The sequence below is a fragment of the Myotis daubentonii genome, chromosome 8 (assembly GCF_963259705.1).
Source record: "Myotis daubentonii chromosome 8, mMyoDau2.1, whole genome shotgun sequence".
Lineage (NCBI taxonomy): Eukaryota > Metazoa > Chordata > Mammalia > Chiroptera > Vespertilionidae > Myotis > Myotis daubentonii.
The window spans coordinates 16,800,214-16,820,319 of record NC_081847.1 but is presented as its reverse complement, the minus strand read 5'-3'; the positions used below and the strand labels follow the sequence as shown (position 1 = coordinate 16,820,319).

At 40.8% G+C, this 20,106-nt stretch overlaps 1 protein-coding gene across 5 annotated transcripts in view; it reads right to left on the bottom strand.

The window, feature by feature from the left end:
- RALGAPA2 (Ral GTPase activating protein catalytic subunit alpha 2) overlaps nt 1-20,106 on the bottom strand; it is a 295,521-nt gene that overhangs the window by 251,392 nt on the left and 24,023 nt on the right. For all 5 annotated transcript variants that reach the window (XM_059705412.1, XM_059705417.1, XM_059705413.1 and 2 more), the window contains exon 3: nt 17,350-17,402. In XM_059705412.1, coding sequence (XP_059561395.1) covers nt 17,350-17,402 — 53 coding nt within the window. The remainder of the gene's footprint in view (nt 1-17,349; nt 17,403-20,106) is intronic.

The window sequence follows — 20,106 nt, the reverse complement described above, 5'->3', positions numbered from 1 at the left end:
CTGGGGAGTTCTAAAGGCCACAGGAGTCAGAATTACATTGCACACAGAGCATTCCAGGTAGGTAAGGGAGAAAGAAGGGGCAGAAGATCACTAATTAGCAGATATTCCAGTAGGGGGGAAACTGAGGCTCTGAACAAAGACTGAGGTAAGACGCAGAAGAAGGTATCTAAGAGCACGTTCATGAGCTATACCAGTGATGGTGAACCTTTTGAGCTCGGTGTGTCAGCATTTTGAAAAACCCTAACTCGCCGAAACCGGTTTGGCTCAGTGGATAGAGCGTCGGCCTGCGGACTGAAAGGTCCCAGGTTCGATTCCGGTCAAGGGCATGTACCTTGGTTGCAGGCACATCCCTAGTAGGAGATGTGCAGGAGGCAGCTGATCGATGTTTCTCTCTCATCGATGTTTCTAACTCTCTATCTCTCTCCCTTCCTCTCTGTAAAAAATCAATAAAATATATTAAAAAAAAAAAAAAAAAAAAAAAGAAAAACCCTAACTTAACTCTGGGGCCATGTCACATATAGAAATTTTTTGATATTTGCAACCATAGTAAAACAAAGACTTCTATTTTTGATATTTATTTTATATATTTAAATGCAATTTAACAAAGAAAAATCAACCAAAAAAATGAGTTCTCGTGTCACCTCTGACACGCGTGTCATAGGTTCGCCATCCCGGAGCTATATAGAACCTTGGAATAGAGAAAAACACTATCAATAGTGATCAAAATAAATAGACAGATACAAGTAGGAAACCATTTTTATTAGATACTAAAAATGCAATGTTGAGCGGTACACTTGAAATCTGTATGATTTTGTGAACCAATGCCATCCCTATAAATTCCTTTCGTAAAAATGCAATATTCAAAAACTTGGAAGCATATGCATTTGAGAGACTGTAAGGTTATTTTTTCACTTTGCTTAAATTAAGATCGTGCAAAGGTCTAATCTCTTTTTAAAGAAAACCAAATTGCACTAGACTCTTGTTTTACTTTTAATGAGAGAACATCCACAGATCTTCACAAATCTTCAAAATTGACAACGTATAATTCTATCCACAATATGTTGTTTTGCCCGGAATAGAGCACTCACTGAAACAGATTTGGGAGGAGCCTTTTTACACAACCAAATCTGCCATCCTCTTCTTCATTTCATGCACGCTTCTACTTTCTGGCTAAAAACTACATTTTTCAGATCTCTTCAATTCTGGTACCAGTACAAGTTGACTGTCTGTCTTTTCTGTGGCTGTCTTTTCTGTGCCATTTTCTCTCTCTCTTTCTCTCTTTCTCTCTCTCTCTCTATCTATCTCTATCTCTATCTCTATCTCTCTATCTCTCTATCTCTATCCCTCTCTCTCTCTCTCTCTCTCACACACACACACACACACACACACACACACACACACACACACACACATCACTTCCAGACACACACACACACACACACACACACATCACTTCCAGAGAGTTTTTAGGTTAAATGATGACTAGAAATCACAAAGCCCCTGTGAGGTGCCACCACGTGGTTCCCATCACCCTAGAAACTTAAGAGGATTTAAATGCTCACTTCAGTGCAATTAGGAAGTACTGCAGACCTGCAGTCATCTCTGGACTGGTCACTCCTCCAAGTTCACTCAGAGAAAGTCCGCAGGAGCAGCTGATGCCCTGCAGGCTTCAAGCCAGACTATTCCCTTCCAACCAGTCCAGTGTCACAAGCACATCAAACACTAGGTGTCACTCTGTAACAGCCACCATGCTACACATCCAAACAAAACAAGCTATAGAAGATTCATAACACAGCAAATATTGGTACAACTCCCTCCTAAATTTATATATACATATACGTATACGTATACGTATACATATACATATACATATACATATACATATACATATACATATACATATACATATACATATACATGAAATCAACTCACCCAAATTGTGTTAACACATTAATTCCACTCAATTAAAAGAAAAACACTCTACAGAGTGTCTGCTGTTCTAACAATAAATACAACATACTTAAGTTTTATTGTGAATTTTCCATATAATTTACCCTTAAAGGGTGTGGTTTCCACCATCTGCCCTTAAAGGGTTCTTAGAAACACTTGCTACTGCTGCCTCCCAGAGGACCTGCTCCGGAGTGTCAGTTACCAATGAGTCGTGAGAGGGACCAGCATGCCTCTAAGCTCAGGGCACCTGGGCTGCAGCAGATAATCGCAAGAATGTAATTTCAGACTTTCACAAACATCTTATCTCCAGTTTCCCTTCCCTGAAGGTAGACTGAGTAATTCAGTGTATCCTATTGGTTGAATCCCAAATTTCACACCTAAGTCCTGAGGCATAAGGAACACTATAGTCTTAAACATTAATTTTAAAAATTAAAATTTCCATTGAAAATGGCTCCTTTCAACTCAGACACTTGTAATTTAATTAAAATTATTTATGTGCTATAATAAGATGATCAAATTTTAACCACAAACAATGCATTCAAAGAGTCTCCAGAAAGGACTAGATGTTTATGTTTTGTTGCTATCTTCCAGTTTGCAGAGCTCACAAACATTTCATGGTCAAAAGTAGACACCAGGCCCTGGCTGGTGTGTCTAAGTGGTCAGATGGTCGTCTGCCCACACACCGAAGGATAGTGGGTTTGATTCCCAGTCAAGGGCATGTGCCTGGCTTGCTGGTTCGATCCTGAGCCCAGGCCGGGCACAGGCGGAGGCAACTGATCTATGTGTCCCTTTTCTTTCTCCCTTTCTCTCTCTCTCTCTCTCTCTCTCTCTCTCTCTCTCTCTCTCTCTCTCCTCCTCCTCCTCCTCCTCTTCCTCCCTCCCTTTTAGAGAAAAAAAAATCCATGTCCTCAGTTGAGGATTAACAGGAAGAAAAAACTCACAAAAGTAGACGCAGAATAACCATTTGCTTGTCAATTAGAGATCTGTGCCCTATGCTTTATCATTTCCCCAGTACCTGGTATAGGACACAGCACTAAGGAATGACTACTGAGCAAACTCGCCCCCACAGGCAATACATGAACCCAGTGAGAAAGAGCCTAACAGGCCACCCAGTCCTCTACTCCCTACAGACAGGGTCTTAAGGGATATTGTGGAGCAGGTCGCACTATGCCATAATAATAATGCTATCATTTAGAGCTGTTCCCAACCGAAAGCTCAACAATAATAAAAACTAGTATGGCTAATGTTATGAAGAGAGCCAGAAGAATTAGGCACTTCCATGACCATTTAAAATACATATAACACATTAAAATATGCCCCATTGTCATAAAGGTGCCCCAATATTCTGGTCATGATAACCAGTGGCACTGGTTTTGCTTGCCAAGGAACACAAGGTAGCTTTGGGAAGGGAAGATGGGTGAGAGGGGTGTCCCCGTCTTTTTTAAATGTTCTTCAGGATATCTGAACTGGCCTTTCTCAGTTGCTATCCAACATTTAGAATTATGGCATGACCCAGGAGCTACATTCCAAACTGGAACCATTCTTTAAAAAGAAAAAATCTACTGAAGTATCCAAATATTTGAATTCAAAAAGATTTTAAATTCCAAGGATTTATGAAGAATCTGTTTTTCCTGTTCATGTTATTTGTTCTTGTCCTGCCTCCACTCAGTAACAGTAAAGTGTTCCTTTAACGAACAAATACTCGACAACAGTAAAGTGTTCCTTAAGGAAAAAAAGCAATAGAGTGAGAAGTTTGTGGAAGGAAGTCCGTCCTCCGTCTGTGGGGAGGAGGGAGCAGCATGGAAACACTTTTGAACACTGGAGAGTCTGGAGTAACAACAAATAAAAACCAAAAAAAGCAGAAGCTGTAGAAAAGGTTAATTATAAACATAAAACTCTGCTGTCTTTCTATGTGTTGTTTGCTCATAAGAAGAGGTATTAAGCCATTGCATAGAGAAAAAGAATTTTGACTTAATCCTATAGGACACCTGCCTTGAATGAGTTGACTTGCCTATGATTCAGCCTGTGCATTTGCACTGAACCTCTGCAGGAGGTTCTAAGTTGTTTTCATTTTCAAAGATTATAAAAGATAAACGGTCCCACCAATTGAAGGAGGGAGAAGGTGTGGGGGTGGGGGTGGGGGGGGAGGTTTTGGAGGCGAAATGGAAACAAACATCTCAAAATTATTTGGATTACTATTATATTTATAATTCTACTTTTTCTTCAGGCAATTCTTCATTATTAATATCTGAAGTACAGTGATGCTATTAAACATAAAAGTATAAATATATGTATTTATATGTGAAATAAAATCAATATTCAAATTATGGGAGGGCATATACAAAGCAATTGTATAGAATGAAAATCAGCTGTTTGTTTCCCCTTTTGAAACACTTCAGGCACTGCACTGGATCCAAATGTGTTATATTCAGGAAAGCTATTAAAAGGCCTTTCCCCATATTTTGAGGGAAAAAATCAGAGGCTAAACCAGCTATCTATACGCTCGCTTGGAACAATGAAGAACAAGAGACCCAGTGTTGAATTCCATTAAAGTAAGACAGAAATTCCATGCCAGTCCTGCATTAACCCAGGTCAATCATAACTCCCAAGCATAACTACACCCAGCAAGACTGCACACAGGAGTCCTGCTCCAATCCAGCATTACCTCCATACTGCGGGGGAGGGGGGAGGGGGGGGACGATATGCAGGAGGCCTACAGTAAGTTTCAGACAACCAAACTGTCATCTTCGACAGTAAAGGAAAACCAAAACTAGTGACCACAGTATTATGCCCCTTCCACTGTCAGCCCCTGAAGCAGCCCACCTGTCCTCTGCTCTCTGGGCATCCCCCCCACTGCCGTTCACCTCTTACGCCCATGCTTCCCCAGCCCGATCTCTCCCACCAAAAAAGGGGTGAGGGAGAAACAGCGGGCATCATCCTGAAATGACACCAAAAGTGTTTTCTTTATCTTGGGGGTGAGGGTGGAGGTGGAAAATGTGGTGGGGAGATAAAGTACTATGTAATTTGTCCATTTTTAAAAATATTATTGTCATCTTAAAATAAACATGAAAAGAGTAAAATAAAACTGTGTGTGGCTCTTCAATTTTGTGTTTACCGAAGGCCACTTTAAAGGCATGCGTCCCCAACCTACGATTGTAAATAAATGCTTATCCCCCCTCGGCCAAGGACACTGTGGTAACAATGCCTGAGAAGCCCAGGGAAACCATTTCTGTAAAACACTAAACCTTAAGTCCCCTGCCCCAGAGGACACAGACATGCAACATGCTGAGGATTAGCCAGTGTTTAACAGAGAGGAGTCTTTCAAATGAGACAGCAAGGCTCTGTTGGGAGACCATAGAGCTTCTTGGCCTAATCGGCAGCTACTCGCAACAGAAATTTAAATTAAGGTACTTAAAATTAAAATGTAAGTCACTCAGTCATACCAGCCACATTTCAAGCACTAAAGAGCCCATGTGGCTAGTGGTTACCTAACTGGATAGAACTGTGGACGTGAGGGGCCACATGCTAACCTGACAAGCTCAGGAAGGCCTTGCAAACTCTAAGACCTAAAGTAACTACAAAGGATGGTCTGAAATTAAACTTTAACTAAAAGCAGTTATGGTGGGTAGTTACATCCTAGGCCAGTATCTTCACTGAAAAGGTCAATCTATACCTTAACTGAGCTTATTGTCTTTTTGCATCTATGATAACACAGTATCATTGAAATGTCAGAGTAACTTGTAACTTTCCTTTTTTCCGGACCCCTAAGGGCACAACCAATGTCCTGGGCACCAGGGCAGATACCACAAATTCCTTCATTGTCATTGTTATCATGTTAATTGTTGACTGTAACTATCCTGTACCCACCTAAGCAATGTGTCTATCATTTTACTTTTTACCCGATCCCAGAGATTTTCCGCTTGTTTTCTCCAGCCTCTCTAATCTATCACCAATGGGTTTCATGTAACCCACCTATGTCTCCTCCTTTGATTGGAAAGTATACAAATAAATGAAAAACCACCATTCTCTGGAGCATTATCCCAATCCATTGAGATTCTGCTTTCCAGCAACTGTCGACTGTTTGGCTCAAATAAACTCACAAAAATTCTTAACAGGTTTGACTGCGTTAGCAGAGCAGATATAGCATATCCCCAGCATCACAGAAAGTTCTATTGAACAGAGCTGCTCTAGAGGAAAAGCCCACTGAGATGTTTAGACATGCAAAGGCTAATCAGAGTCAAATCAATTTAATATTTAAAACTAAATGAAAGCATGAAACTAAATTTCATGCTAAAAATTACTTCCCTTGTGAACTTCCTGAGCTACGTTTGAAGTATCATAAGTTGGGAGAGTTGGAAGAGACCCCAGAGCTCATCTAGTCCCATTCCCTCACTTTTTGTATATGGGAACCAAGGTAAAGAGGGGCTAAGTACTGATACCACTGTAATTAACTAGTTATAAATAACAGGAAAGGAGTAAAGGGGAGGGCCACATATTATGGACATGCCATTTGTGTAGCTTTGCCAGGAAGCTGCAGTTTAACACTCTCCAGATCTGTTGTTCCTCACAGATCCTGGGGGAAGGGACTGGACAAAGGAAGAACAGACACATGCCCGTAAGGTCAGGGTGATGTGGGAAGGTACTTGCTTTCAGTAACACCTGGGAACAGGTCATTGGCCAGAGTAGGCATGGCCACGGCAAGTACAGGAAGATCTGAGATACTTAGACTCCTACACAACGGAGTTGGCACTCTTTGTTCCTGGCTTGCAGGGCCCTATGCTCCATAGGCCATGTGGACTCCACACATAATGGACTAATGGGCTGCCACTAGCCTAATGCTGTGCCGGACCCAGCTCCACCATGGGATGGAAACTACGGACACCGCCTTTGCTTCTAGCTCTGCTGAGTCTCCAGCTGCACCTCTTCCTGGACTGGAGGAAGGGAAATGGGACATTGGAAACACAAGGAGGTAATCTCATCCTCCTGCAGGGGCCTCCAGAAATACTTATTCCAGCGGTAACCAGCTCCCACTAGCAACAGAAAAAGACCATCCACGCATTTCTCCGGTAACAATACTTTTTTTAAAAATTATGTTTTTATTGATTTTTAGAAAGAGGAAGGAAGAGGCATAGAGAGACAGAAACACTGATGAGAGAGAAACATTGGCTGTCTCCCGCACACCCCCTACTGGGATGGAGCCTGCAACCCAAACCAGTGACCTCTTGGTTCATGGTTGACGCTCACCCACTGAGCCACACCAGCCTGGCTGACAACAGTACCTTAAAAGCCATGCAGCTTGTTCATGTCAAAACCTGATCTAAATCTAGCCAGACTTCTGCTATCTTTTTTCCTATCTCTTTTATCCAGAGACTTTTAGGTGAAAAAGAAAATGTTTTTAACACAAAAAGACCAAATAACTGCATGGAATATAAGTTGAGAATTTAATACAACAATAAATATTAACAGGTGCAAATCACTGTGAGGCATACAAAAGATTATAAGTAATGTTTGCTGGCCTCAGGAACTATATAGTCTCATTAGGAAGCTAAGACATAGCCACCTTAAGGGAAAACTAAGAACATCCAGCTATAATTAAATTGTAACAAGCGGGGGTGTACCATATGTGTTCACAGAAAAGCATGGGCAGCTCTAGCAGGAGTTGCCAGAAGAAATTGGAAGAATGGGCCAGCTGAGGAGGAAAGCAAAGGGCCGTCCCTGAAAAAAAGAATTGCATAAACCAAGAGGCAGAAGTGAAACTATGCAAAAAGAGGTAAAGGGGCAATAAGCAAAGTAGCATGTGTGTGTAACAGCACTTACACAGAGCAACACCAACAACAAAAAGCAAACAAGAGCGGCACGGGGACCCCAGAGGGGACTCTACGTTTCAGACCAGACTGGGCCACACTTTACAGATTATAAGAACAAGTTCAGGTCCCTAGTAAGGAAAAAAAGTAGCATTTATTTAATTTGAAGGGGTAATTTGAATAAATTTAAAAATTAGGAATCTAAAAATCAAATATCCTGTATATCTGTGATTTCTGACTGTGATAGCTGAAAAACAGATGAATGAGTAGCATTCTGAAGCCAGAACATGTATAAATTTTAAAATTAAATCTCTTCCTCCATCCATGTATATTGTATTTTAATTGGGGTGGGGAGCGTAAGGGAATGCCTTGCTATCACATTCTATAAGCTTTCTTAACCATATACAAAGAACTCCAAATTACTCCATTTCTCTACTAAAGGGGGATGGCACATACTATAGCAGTTTGAAACATTTCTATAATAACTAGATTCTCTGTATTCTTTTTTTAAAAATTGTGTTTTTATTTATTTCAGAGAGGAAGGGAGAGGGAGAGATAGAAAGATGATGAGAGAGAATCATCAATAGGCTGCCTCCTGCATGTCCCCCACCGGGGATCCAGCCCACAATCCAGGCATATGCCCTGACCAGGTCAACGCTCAACTGCTGAGCCACACCAAGACAGGCTGTATTCATGATGCTCTGACATTCTGGGGCCTTGCTGACCTAGGAAAGACTGTCTCTCCTTCATTAGCTAATTGCTAGAGATAGTACCTGCCAGCATATTCCAACCAACCAACCAATCCCAAATCTATACCCACCTCCTTTTATGGGCTCTCACACTCTGGGACACTAGCCCCCTGCCCAAATCACCCAAGGACCAAACACTGAACACCTAGGGATCATCCTACAACCTAGAGCCTGCCAAAATTATTCAAACTATCCCCTCCTAAGCCTGCTTTATTAGCTTGCTTGCCTTACCTTGCCCATTCCTTCCTGAAAAAAAAAAACCACAATAAAGGTTCCTACCCTCAGTTCCCCTCTGCCTACTCAACCATGGTGCTTCTCTGTATAGCCCTAACAGGGCATGGCATGCTTCCTGCTACTAGGGAACTGTGAGTAGAATAAACACTTCTTCCTTCACACCAATCATTTTCGTGTCTGTGTATCTTACCAAACCTGGTTACAACAAATCCATGTACTATGAAAATAACCCCTCATCTGCAGAATCCAGAAAGTTCTCAAAGTCAAGTGAATTATTTGAACTTGAAGCCCATTCACCAGGTGCCTAATATTTCTACACCAATCCTCCTTTCCCCTTTGCAGGTAGCCACCTCAAGGGCCACCACCAAGAGTCACATTCAGAATTTTCTATGACTCCAAAGGTCATTACTAGAACTCTGACATACGTCCATTCTTATAAGTGGACTCTTCAGTTTACCAGGAAATTTAACATATGCTCCATGAGGGCAGGGGGTTCTGTCTTGCCCACTGCCATCACTCCAGCACCTAGAAGTGTGACTGACACATAGTAGGTACTCAATAAACGTGTATAATAAAGAACAGGTGTGTGCTAGTGTAGATGGCCTGTGCAATAGAGCTTGAGAAGCAGGAGAATATCAAGACTCCTAAGAAATAGGCATCATGGTATTCTTAGGAGCAAACATAGAATATTGGGGACTAGCTATAGTTATAAGAAATATTAATCATACTCTGTTAGCTGTGATTGCCTTGCTGTGATTAAAGAAAGGACATTCTAACCTGGCTGGGAGTTGTACTCTCCCTTACCCTCAACCTTGGACCTGGCAGTTAACCTTGGAATGCGGTCCATTCTCATTCAAGAACTGCCTACTAACATGGAAAGATTAACAACCTTGTTGCCCAAACAATGGAGTCCTACCCCTGCTTCCCCATGTAATCTTTGTCCTAACCAATATAAGCAGCTGGCTTATGGGGAGTTGCAGTGCAGATTTTCGTGGATGACCTGCTGCTCTCCCATAATGCTGGCAGTATTGGAATAAATGATCATATATGATATATATGATTCAATCCTCTCTTTGTTGAATTGGCTCAAGTAGTGACAGGCAGCACAGACCCATTCATTGTCTGGTTTCAGTAGTAAATTAAAGAAATAGGTTCTAGAGTTGGACAGAGGTTATATCTCTTTGTAGCACTTGATACTGGTACAATGTTGGACAAGTCACTTCAAACCGCAAAGGTCCTATTCTTTTATCCATAAAAACTGGCAAGACAGAATCTACTTAAGATGGAAGGGATTAAATAGGATGGCCCATGTAAAACATTTACATTCTATCAAGGTGACAATGTAAATTCATTTTATGGAGTCCCCCACTCCCATTTGAAACACATAGCAATGACAGATAAAATGTTTTCAAAAAAGAGTAAAATTAGACAGTCATAACCTCAATACAAAATGTGACTAACATCTCCACGAACCAGCTACAACAGAAACATTAAGCGATATACAGATTTGAAGCCAGGAGCAAAGATGGCTGGAGGTCAACTTCCAAGGGGTACAAATGCTCCCACTGGAGACAAAGGCAACAGAAAGGTCTGCTCACTGCCTGAAACTGCAACTTGAACTGGCCTGGCAGCCTTGACTGCACATCACTTGCTCTATCAGAGCACTGTAATGTCTCCGGTATCTCCCACATCTAAAAACTACTGTTTCCTTTTTCAAAGGCTCCCTTCCAGATTGCCCCTGACTTACAAAGGCAGACAGCAGGTATCCTTACATGCTCTTCTTTCATGCTGTGGACGAAGTGGGGCCACCTGCTAAACCTTACAAGCTCAGGGGAGGCCTGCACAGTGGCCTTACAAACTCAGAGACCTAAAGTAACCACATAAGATTGTCTAAAATTAAAACTTTTCAACTAAAAGCAGTTCATGGCAGGTAGTCATGACCTAAGGCATTATTTTATCCCTAACAGAAAGAAGTCAATCTTTCCCTTAATGGAACATGTCTATTGTCTTTTTGCATCTGCCATAACATACCTTTAGAACGTCCCTCCGCCCCATCCCCTCAAAGCACAGGCACCAAGTCACCTCATTGCTACTGTGTTCATTGTTGACTGTTAACTATCCTGTATTCATCTATGTAAAGGAAGTATGTGTCTATCGTTTTATTTTTTACCCAACCCTAGGCGGTCCCCCCCACTCCTTTTCCTTCTCCTGCCTCACTAAACAATCACTAATGGATTTCATGTAACCCACCTAAGTCTTCTCTTTGGATTGTAATGTATAAAATAAGATGCATAACTGCCTTTCTCTGGAGCATTATCTCAATCCACTGAGGTTTTACTTCCCAGCAATTGTCCTCAGTTTGGCTCAAATAAACTCACAAAAATTCTCTACAAGTTTGAATGTTTCTTACACTGGCAGTGCCTTCTTAACTTTATGCTTTCTTCCAATCCATTTCTTATTTTTATAAGTATCTTTATACAGTATCCCTTCTGTGATTTAACAGAAAGATTTTCCCAGTTATGCACACCTTGATAAGTATTTACTTCCAAATCCTAATAACCCATCTCTTTACACAGCACTAACTTATAGAAAGTAGCTATGAAGTTACTTAATTTTTAGCATTAATGATTCAAAATTACCTTCTAAAGCCAGAGACAGAGAATATAAGGATAAACAAAAATAATGCAGGTTCATTGTTCACTCCCATTTACTAGGCAAAATGAGAATCTTATGAGCTTTGATAAAATGTTTGTTCTATTGAAGCATAGTAACCTCCATCTTGGGTAAAAACTGCTGTTTAAAATTTTAACCCTGATATTCTGGCTCTGTAAACATTTGCTTGCTTAAATAATAGGGAAAAATAAGACTACTCCTATTCCAGAGATGCCATAAACTCTGCCCCAGACAGAGTTGTCAGTGCTGGCGCCAGGCCAGGCCTTGAGATATGGTCTCATGGCCCTGTCCCAGCAAACAGGACTTTTTCTCAGAAGGTCTGGAAGTCTCATTCCAAATTTGGAAAACAAAGAGCTGAAAACATATAAATTGAAAAGACTTCCACCATATTGGGCCCCAGAATTTGAGAAGCAAGAGTTCCTCTGGGCCCGCTAGAGCTAGTGAAAGCAAAAATGAACAGGACTCCAAATAAATTTGGCTTCTTGATTAAGGTGTCTTCTGATTTACAACATAACACTATTATATAGGCAACTAATCCTCTGTAGTTGGTAATGCATCTGTAATGACGCCCTCCCTAATCTAGAATTTCTGGACACGAGGAGAAGGCATTGAAACTTCCTCTGTGGGAGGTATAGGACAAGGGTCTCTGATGGACTATCCTGTTGGAGAACAACTAGACCTGAGATCGGTGACAGCAAGTGCAATTCTCAAAACATTTCTAGGTTTTGAAGGACATAGGGAAACTAACTTAAAAAATAGTAGGAGACAAAGCAGAAGGGAAGAAGAAAGGTGGCAAAAGGAAAGTGAACCAAAACTTGATCTGTAAGCAACAAGCTCAAGAAAAACAGCGCAGGGTGCCAGAGCTAATAAAATTCCACAGTAGAATCCATAGGTGTCTGTGCCCTCCAGATCCCAGTTCCCACCACATGGGAAGTTTGAGGAGCTGAACCTGAGATTCCATTAATAAACCAGAACCCTCAAATGGAGCAACAGTGATCCCAATCAAGAGCACTCCCAGACTTCTGGCAAAAGCCAAGACAAAACCCTCCAGGAAAAAAAAAAGTATTAAAAAAGATTACATCTACATGATTAAATCTGACTTCAAAATCACATCACAAAACATTCAAAAAAAGAAGCCACTATGAGAGACAGCAGAATAAGCAACAAATTTAGACAATTTCAGATATTAGAATGATTAGATACAGACATTTAATTTTGCATGTTAAATGTTTAAGAAAATAAAAGATGTCTGAAAGTGAACAAGGATCAAGAGACTATCAAAAGCAACCAGCTTGCCAAAACCGGTTTGGCTCAGTGGATAGAGCGTCGGCCTGCGGACTGAAAGGTCCCAGGTTCGATTCCGGTCAAGGGCACGTACCTGGGTTGCGGGCACATCCCCAGTAGGAGATGTGCAGGAGGCAGCTGATCGATGTTTCTCTCTCATCGATGTTTCTAACTCTCTATCTCTCTCCCTTCCTCTCTGTAAAAAATCAATAAAATATATTAAAAAAAAAAAAAGCAACCAGCCACATATGAATTCCAAACCAAAAGAAGTTAAAACAGGAGAAAGAATCACTGAAATTTAAAACTCAATAGAATGTTTAAGCAACAGATTAGACCCAAATGAAGAGAGTTAGTGCACTGGAAGAGAGAACTGAAGAAATTACCCAGAATTCAAGACCAGGAGATGGAGCAGTGGTTCTCAACCTTCCTAATGCCGCAACGCTTTAATACAGTTCCTCATGTTGTGGTGACCCCCAATTTCATTGTTACAAATTGAGCATAATTAAAGCATAGTGATTATTCACAAAAACAATATGTAATTATATATGTGTTTTCCAATGGTCTTAGGCGACCCTTGTGAAAGGGTCGTTCGACCCCCAAAGGGGTCGCGACCCACAGGTTGAGAACCGCTGAGATAGAGGGAAGAGAGGATAAAAGCAAGCTTAAGAGATATGGAAGACAGATCAAGAATCTATACTAATAAAAGGGTAATATGCTAATTAGACTGGGAGACCTTCCAGGAGACCTTCCGGACGTTCTTCTGGACAAAGTCATGGTGGCGGGGCCAAGGTAGAGGCGGTTAGAGGCCAAGAGGGGAGGGCAGTTGTGGGTGATCAGGCTGGTGGGGGTCGGGGCCGTTGGAGGTAAGCAGACCAGCAGGGGGGCCAGTTGGGGGCAAGCAGACCATAAGTGGGGGTCAGTTGGAGGTGATCAGGACAGCGGGGGGCAGTTTGGGGTGAGCAGGCCAGCAGGGGGGCAGTTGGGGATGAGCAGGCCAGTGGGGAGGGAAGGTGGGGGCGAGCAGGCCAGCAGGCAGAGTGGTTAGGGGCAATCAGGCAGGCAGGCAGGCGGGTGAGCAGTTAGGAGGCAGCAGTTCCGGATTGCGAGAGGGATGTCCAACTGCCGGTTTAGGCCCGGTCCCCTGAGGGGTCCCAAATTGGAGAGGGCGCAGGCCGGGCTGAGGAACATCCCCTCCCCCGTGCACGAATTTTGTGCACTGGGCCACTAGTTTTAAATAAGAATCCTAGAAGTATGGCCAGAAAGAATAGAAAAGAGTCAATACTTGAGAATACAGTAGCTGAGAATTTTACAGAAATTACAAAAGACTTAAATTCAGAAATACGGAATTACATATGTACCAAGCAAAATAAGAAATCTTCATCTAGACATTTTGTGGTAAAACTGCAGAACACCAAAGATTAGGAAAAAGACTGTAAGAGAAGCCAGAGAGAAAAGGCATTTAAAGGAACAACTGAACAGCAGAGTTTAAAACTGTTACAATGGCAACTAGAGGATATAATAAAATTACACCTGTAAAGTGTAACACGAATACTTTTACTGCTACTGCTACCGGTACTACTACTGATAATAATGTGTCTACTATCAATAACAACTGTTTGAAGACACTGAAGATTAATCTAGAGTAGATCAAACCGAAGAGATTATGCCCCTAAAAGAAGGATCATGCAAATAACTGGAAACTTCGATAAGAACAAATTCTTAGAAAAATACGTAATTTATCAAACCAGAATCAAGAAAAAATAAAAAACTAGAATACTAAAATAATACTAAAACTATTAAAGAAATTAAATGAGAGGTTAAAATATTTCCATTAAAACAACAACAACAACAAAATGCAACAGTTTCACATGGCTTTTCTAGAAAAGACTAAAAAGACTCCAGGAACAGACCATTGCAATTTTATACAAACTATTTTACAGAAAAAAAAAAAGAAGAAATGGCCCTGGCCGGTTGTTCAGTGGTTACAGCATCCTGGGGGGAGCTCCCCAACCTCCATGCACCAAAGGTCACAGGTTCAATTCCTAGTCAAGGGAACGCACCTAGGTTTCAGGTTGATCCCCACCCTGGTTGGGGCGTGTGTGGGAGGCAACCAATCAATGTGTCTGTCTGAGTGATGTTTCTCTCTCTCTCTCTCCCCCTCTCTCTGTTTCTCTCTCTCAATCTCGCCTCCCTCCCTTCCACTCTCTCTCTCTAGAAATCAGTGGAAAAAATATCCTCAGGTGAGGATTTAAAAACAAGAAGAAATGCTTTACAACAGGCTCTATAACCTTTACCACAGGATCATTCATAAACAGGATGAGGAAGGGAGAGTTTAAGCCAACCTCAGTTGTGAACATAGATCTAAAAATGCAAACAAAATATCAGCCTCCCAAAAATTCTGAACTATATTCATCACATTAATATTCATGAAGAAATCATCATGCTATCACAACAATGAAGAAAAAAAAACATTCAAAAACTTCAAAACCCATCTATGATTTTTTTATAAATCTTACCAAACTAGGAATAGAAACAAATGTCCTTAACCTGACAAAGTACCTAACCAAAAATGTACAGAAAACATTATTCTTAATGATGAAATGTTAATGAAACTCTTTAAATCAGAAACAGAATGACCACCTTTATCATGTCTATTTATCAATGTACTGGAGAGCCAGTGCAGTAAGACAAACTAACCAGCAAGCTTGTCATTATTCACCGACATTCTATCTACCAAGAAAACAAAACAAAAAATCTATAGACAAAATGTTGGAATTAAAAAATCCTATATATTCATTTAATCCAGTGGGAATGGAATGAATGAACTAGAACTAAATTCAGAAACATGAATTAATCTTTGTGAGAATAAACAAGTAATCTTTTCTGTCAAGAGAGTTTAGGCAGCCGCCATTTTGAAACAGCAAAGATCAACCCCTCCCTTTTTCCTTTATATTAACCAATTGCACAAGAATGTGAGCCTAAACTCTAACCAATAAAGAGTGAGAGACAGATGGTGTGAGTCAGGAATAATCCCTCCCGCCCTCTCACCCCCACCCCCACCCCCGCTCCCTCCCAGGAGACTGCCTGCTCAGTATGCGTGTCTACTGGACCCTGTGTTGGCTGCACACCCTCCTGCAGAAGTGAGGGTATTTGCCTTGCTGTCTGGCTCCTTTCTGTTCTGCCAGGACCCCTGGTTTGGGGGCTTGCCTTCTTTCTAACATCTTAGAAATAATGTTGAATGCAAAAGGCAAGCCAAAGATGATTGTGTACCATATGAGACCATTTTATCACACTCAAAATCAAACAAAACTACACGATACATCGTTGAGGGATAGAAATTCTTGTGGTAAAATCATTCTTTAAAAAGAAAGGGAATGAAAAAATGCATGGGAGTGGTTGCCTTTAGGGGAAAGAAAGGATGGGATCAAGGAAGAGCATCTAAACTGGGGGAGGTGAGGGGCTCAAAAGTATGGGCTTGATCATTATGCTTCAAATGTGCATGTTATAAATTCTTTAGTAAATGCATCAGCTATTACATAAATAATTTATATTAATTAAACAATGGTAGTCAGTAGATACATATTTTAAGCTGTAGAAGAAATAATATAAACGAAGCAACTTTAAAATAAAGTTGGAGCTGCCACCCCTGAACTGCCTTGCACATCTTACGACTCTACACAGATTTCATTCACAGAAGGGTTGCCACAGGAAACACAATAACCACCGAATATGAGGTGAATGAATGTCTGTTACTCTGAGGAATGAGTACAGCCCTCAAAGGAGAGAAAGGGGAGCCACAGTTTTGAGCAACAGCCATGAGCTAAGCCCCAGGCTGGAGATTTCCATCTCTGTTTTAGTCCACAAACCCAGAAAGTCCATGAAGAGCCTTCCTCCACTGGCCTCCCTCTCCAGCCAGCTCTCCAGCAAACACACACTAACCTAAGCACAAGTATCTTCAAATCCTGAATAACTTCTAGATAATCAACAATTAACTTGCAGAACCTATATTTTGGTATAATTTGGTTCTGGTATAGTTCTCAAGGTACCAATAATCTGGCCGCCTGTCTAATACATTTGGACAAAAAAGCATGTGAGATCAAAAATCAAACCCAAATGCTGTTTCAACTTTGAAGAGAATATATGATGGACACACATGGACACAGAGACACACACAAAGATTGCTACCTCACTAGTAGTCAGGAAAATATATATTAAAAACAGTGTGTTTTTACATGTCAATTTACATATATGAAAAAGACAAATCATCTCCAGTGTTGGTTAGGAAATTTACGTAAGACTTACATATAAGTTTACATATAAGTTTATATGACCTTTTTAAAAAGCAATTTGGCAATATCAGTATTTAAAATGTGCATACATTTCCATCTAATAATTTCATGTCTAGGTAACCACACAGAAAAATTCTCCCACATGCTTGCAATAAGAAAAAAAATCACAAGAACATTCTTTGCAGCATTGTTTGTAAAAGTGGAAGGAAGGGAGGGAGGAAGGAAGGGTGGGGAGGGAGAGAGGGAAGAAGGGAGGGAGGGGATACATGTCCAACAATTTTATTTGTCTTCAAGTGAAACTGAAGATCTAAAATAACATATTTTCTACAAGAATCTTAAAAGCTAAATGAATTAACAAACACTTACTTCAAAAAGAAAGAGAATAGAGTCCAGCTCCTCCCTTTGTGACTTATTATTCCCTGGAATATATTAAAAAATTAGTTGTCATGACAATGTGTACATTTTAGGATATTAAAAACATGTTAAAAGGTATCTTAAAACATTTAAGCATCAACATACATTTACTTTTTCAAATCATACCGGGAAGTCGTGCCCGTGTTAGGAATGCAGATGGACCACCAAGCCAGACGGCCTAGGCCCACTTCTAGCAAAGCTGATCCTTAAACACAGCTTCCATGTTTTCCCAGTTGTTATCAACCCTTGACAGGTAATTTATTCATTTCTCAGTTAGCTACTTATGAGGTCAAATTATGATAGAATGCACAGTAAAAAAAAACATAGAAATACTTCTAATTTTGTGAAATGAACAGGCATAGAGTAGTAGTAACTATAAAAACTCATATATCTCTTTAAGCAACTGCACACAGTCCTTTTGATAATAACAATAATAAAAATCATAACAACTACAGCAGTAGTTAGCATTTATTGTCCAACCTATGTACCAAGCACTGTGCTAACTGCTTAGCATACACCATCTAACTTTTTCTGTAAAGGTCCTGATAATAAATAGTTTAGGCTTTTCAGGCCTCTCTTGCAACCACTCACTCTGCTGTTATAATGCAAAAGCAGCCATTGACAATACATAAATGAATGGGTATGGCTGTGTCCAAGGAATCTTGATTTATAAAAACAAGCAGCAGTTGTACGTTGTGGACCCCTGATCTAACTGAATCCCCACAGTTCTATGTTTTTGTTTGCTTTTTTTAAATCCTCACCCGAGGATATTTTTCCATTGATTTTTAGAGAAAGTGAAAGAGAGAGGGTAAGACAGAGAGAAATATCAATGTGAGAGAAACACATTGACTGGTTGCCTCCTGCATGAGCCCTGACCAGGGCCGGGGCCAGGGAGGAGCCTGCAACCAAGGTACGTGCCCTTGACCAGAATCGAACCCAGGATCTTTAGGTCTGCAGGCCGACGCTCTATCCACTGAGCCAAACCAGCTAGGGCCCCACAGCTCTATTAAGTAACATCATTTACTCACTGAATGAATACTAAAGAATGTCTCTATGTCAGGGATTATTCCAGGAACTGAGGATACAGAAGTGAACAAAAAAGAACACCCCTAAGGAAGCTTACGAATAAGTAAGACAATCAATAAGAAAGGCAGATGGGGAGTGCCAAAAAAGGTGGTATGCAATTTTGACTAGTGAAGTCAGGGAACACCTTGCTGATAAGGTGCATCTGAGTAAAGCTATGAAAGAGGTAAGGAGCGAGCCACATGAACATTTGGGGGTAAAAAATTAAGGGGAAATGTTTTTCAAATAGAGGGATTGGACAATGCAAGGTCCTATGGCTGAGCCGGTTTGGAATGGTGAGGAAGAAAGGCGATTGAAAGAAGGCCCTGAGAAGAGGCCAAGGATCCTGATGTATTTTGAAGATCGAGGCAGTAACTCAGGATCTGGCCTGAATAACTGGAAGGCCGAAGTTATCACAAGATGAGTTCATTATTCCTAGTAAACACTTCCCTTGATTCTTTTGTTTTGATACAACTTTTTTCCTGCACTCTAGTAAAAAACACGGGTTGTACTAAAAGCAAGAAACTTTAAAACCTCACCCTGTTTTTATTGGTTCTTTGTTATGATTCTTTGCAGTAGACTGGAAAAATGGAGAGTTTTTCCCTTCCCATCAAAAAATGTCTATTTCTCCATGTGACTTGCTCTAGCCAATGCCAGATAGATATTAGCAAATGTGAGGCAAGCACAAACTTGAAAACACTTCCTGAGCTGGGAACCCTAAGACCACCATCTAAAGAAGCCCAAGACAGCCTGTAGCTGGAGAAGAGGGGCAACATGCAGGAGAACTAAGGCAACATGGTCAATAGCTTGCCAACCATAAGCTGATATCAGAGGCATGAGCTGGCCTAAACCAGAAGAACTGTCCAGCAGACCCAGAAAATCGTAGGTAAATGACTAGCTGTTATGTTATGGCACTCGATTTAGGGATGGTTTGCTATGCAGCACAAACTAACTGATACATTGTTGAACAGCTATATTTCTCTAAAAAGATAGAGAAAGCAAAAAGGGGAGTAGGGAAGGAAGAAGGACCCTTTAGAATGGGGTTATTAGGTTGTAGGGTGTTTCTTTTTAAGATATGAAATTTTAATTTTTTCCATTGCTATTTTGATTGCACATAATATTACACGATTCTCCTCCACACACCTATGAAAAGAAAGTGGAGCAAAGCTAGAAAACTAGATTATTCCATATTTGATATATCTACCAATTTGAGGAAAAAATAATTTTAAGTTCAAGATTTATATCAATTTATAAATCACAGTGTGGGGGGGGGGGGGGTGGAAAAGAGCAATTCATTGAAAAACAAAAACAAATACTTGATATCTGGGCACATGCATGCCCATGTCTGATGACCCACTAGAGCAGGGGTGGGCAAACTTTTTGACTCGAGGGCCACAATGAGTTCTTAAACTGGACCAGAGGGCCGGAACAAAAGCATGGATGGAGTGTTTGTGTGAACTAATATAAATTCAAAGTAAACATCATTACATAAAAGGGTACAGTCTTTTTTTTTTTTAGTTTTATTCATTTCAAACGGGCCGGATCCGGCCCTCGGGCCGTAGTTTGCCCACGGCTGCACTAGAGCCTGGAACATTCTGTAAGACTCTGAGCCATCTGCTATATGTCAGGGACCACCACAGTGCCTCG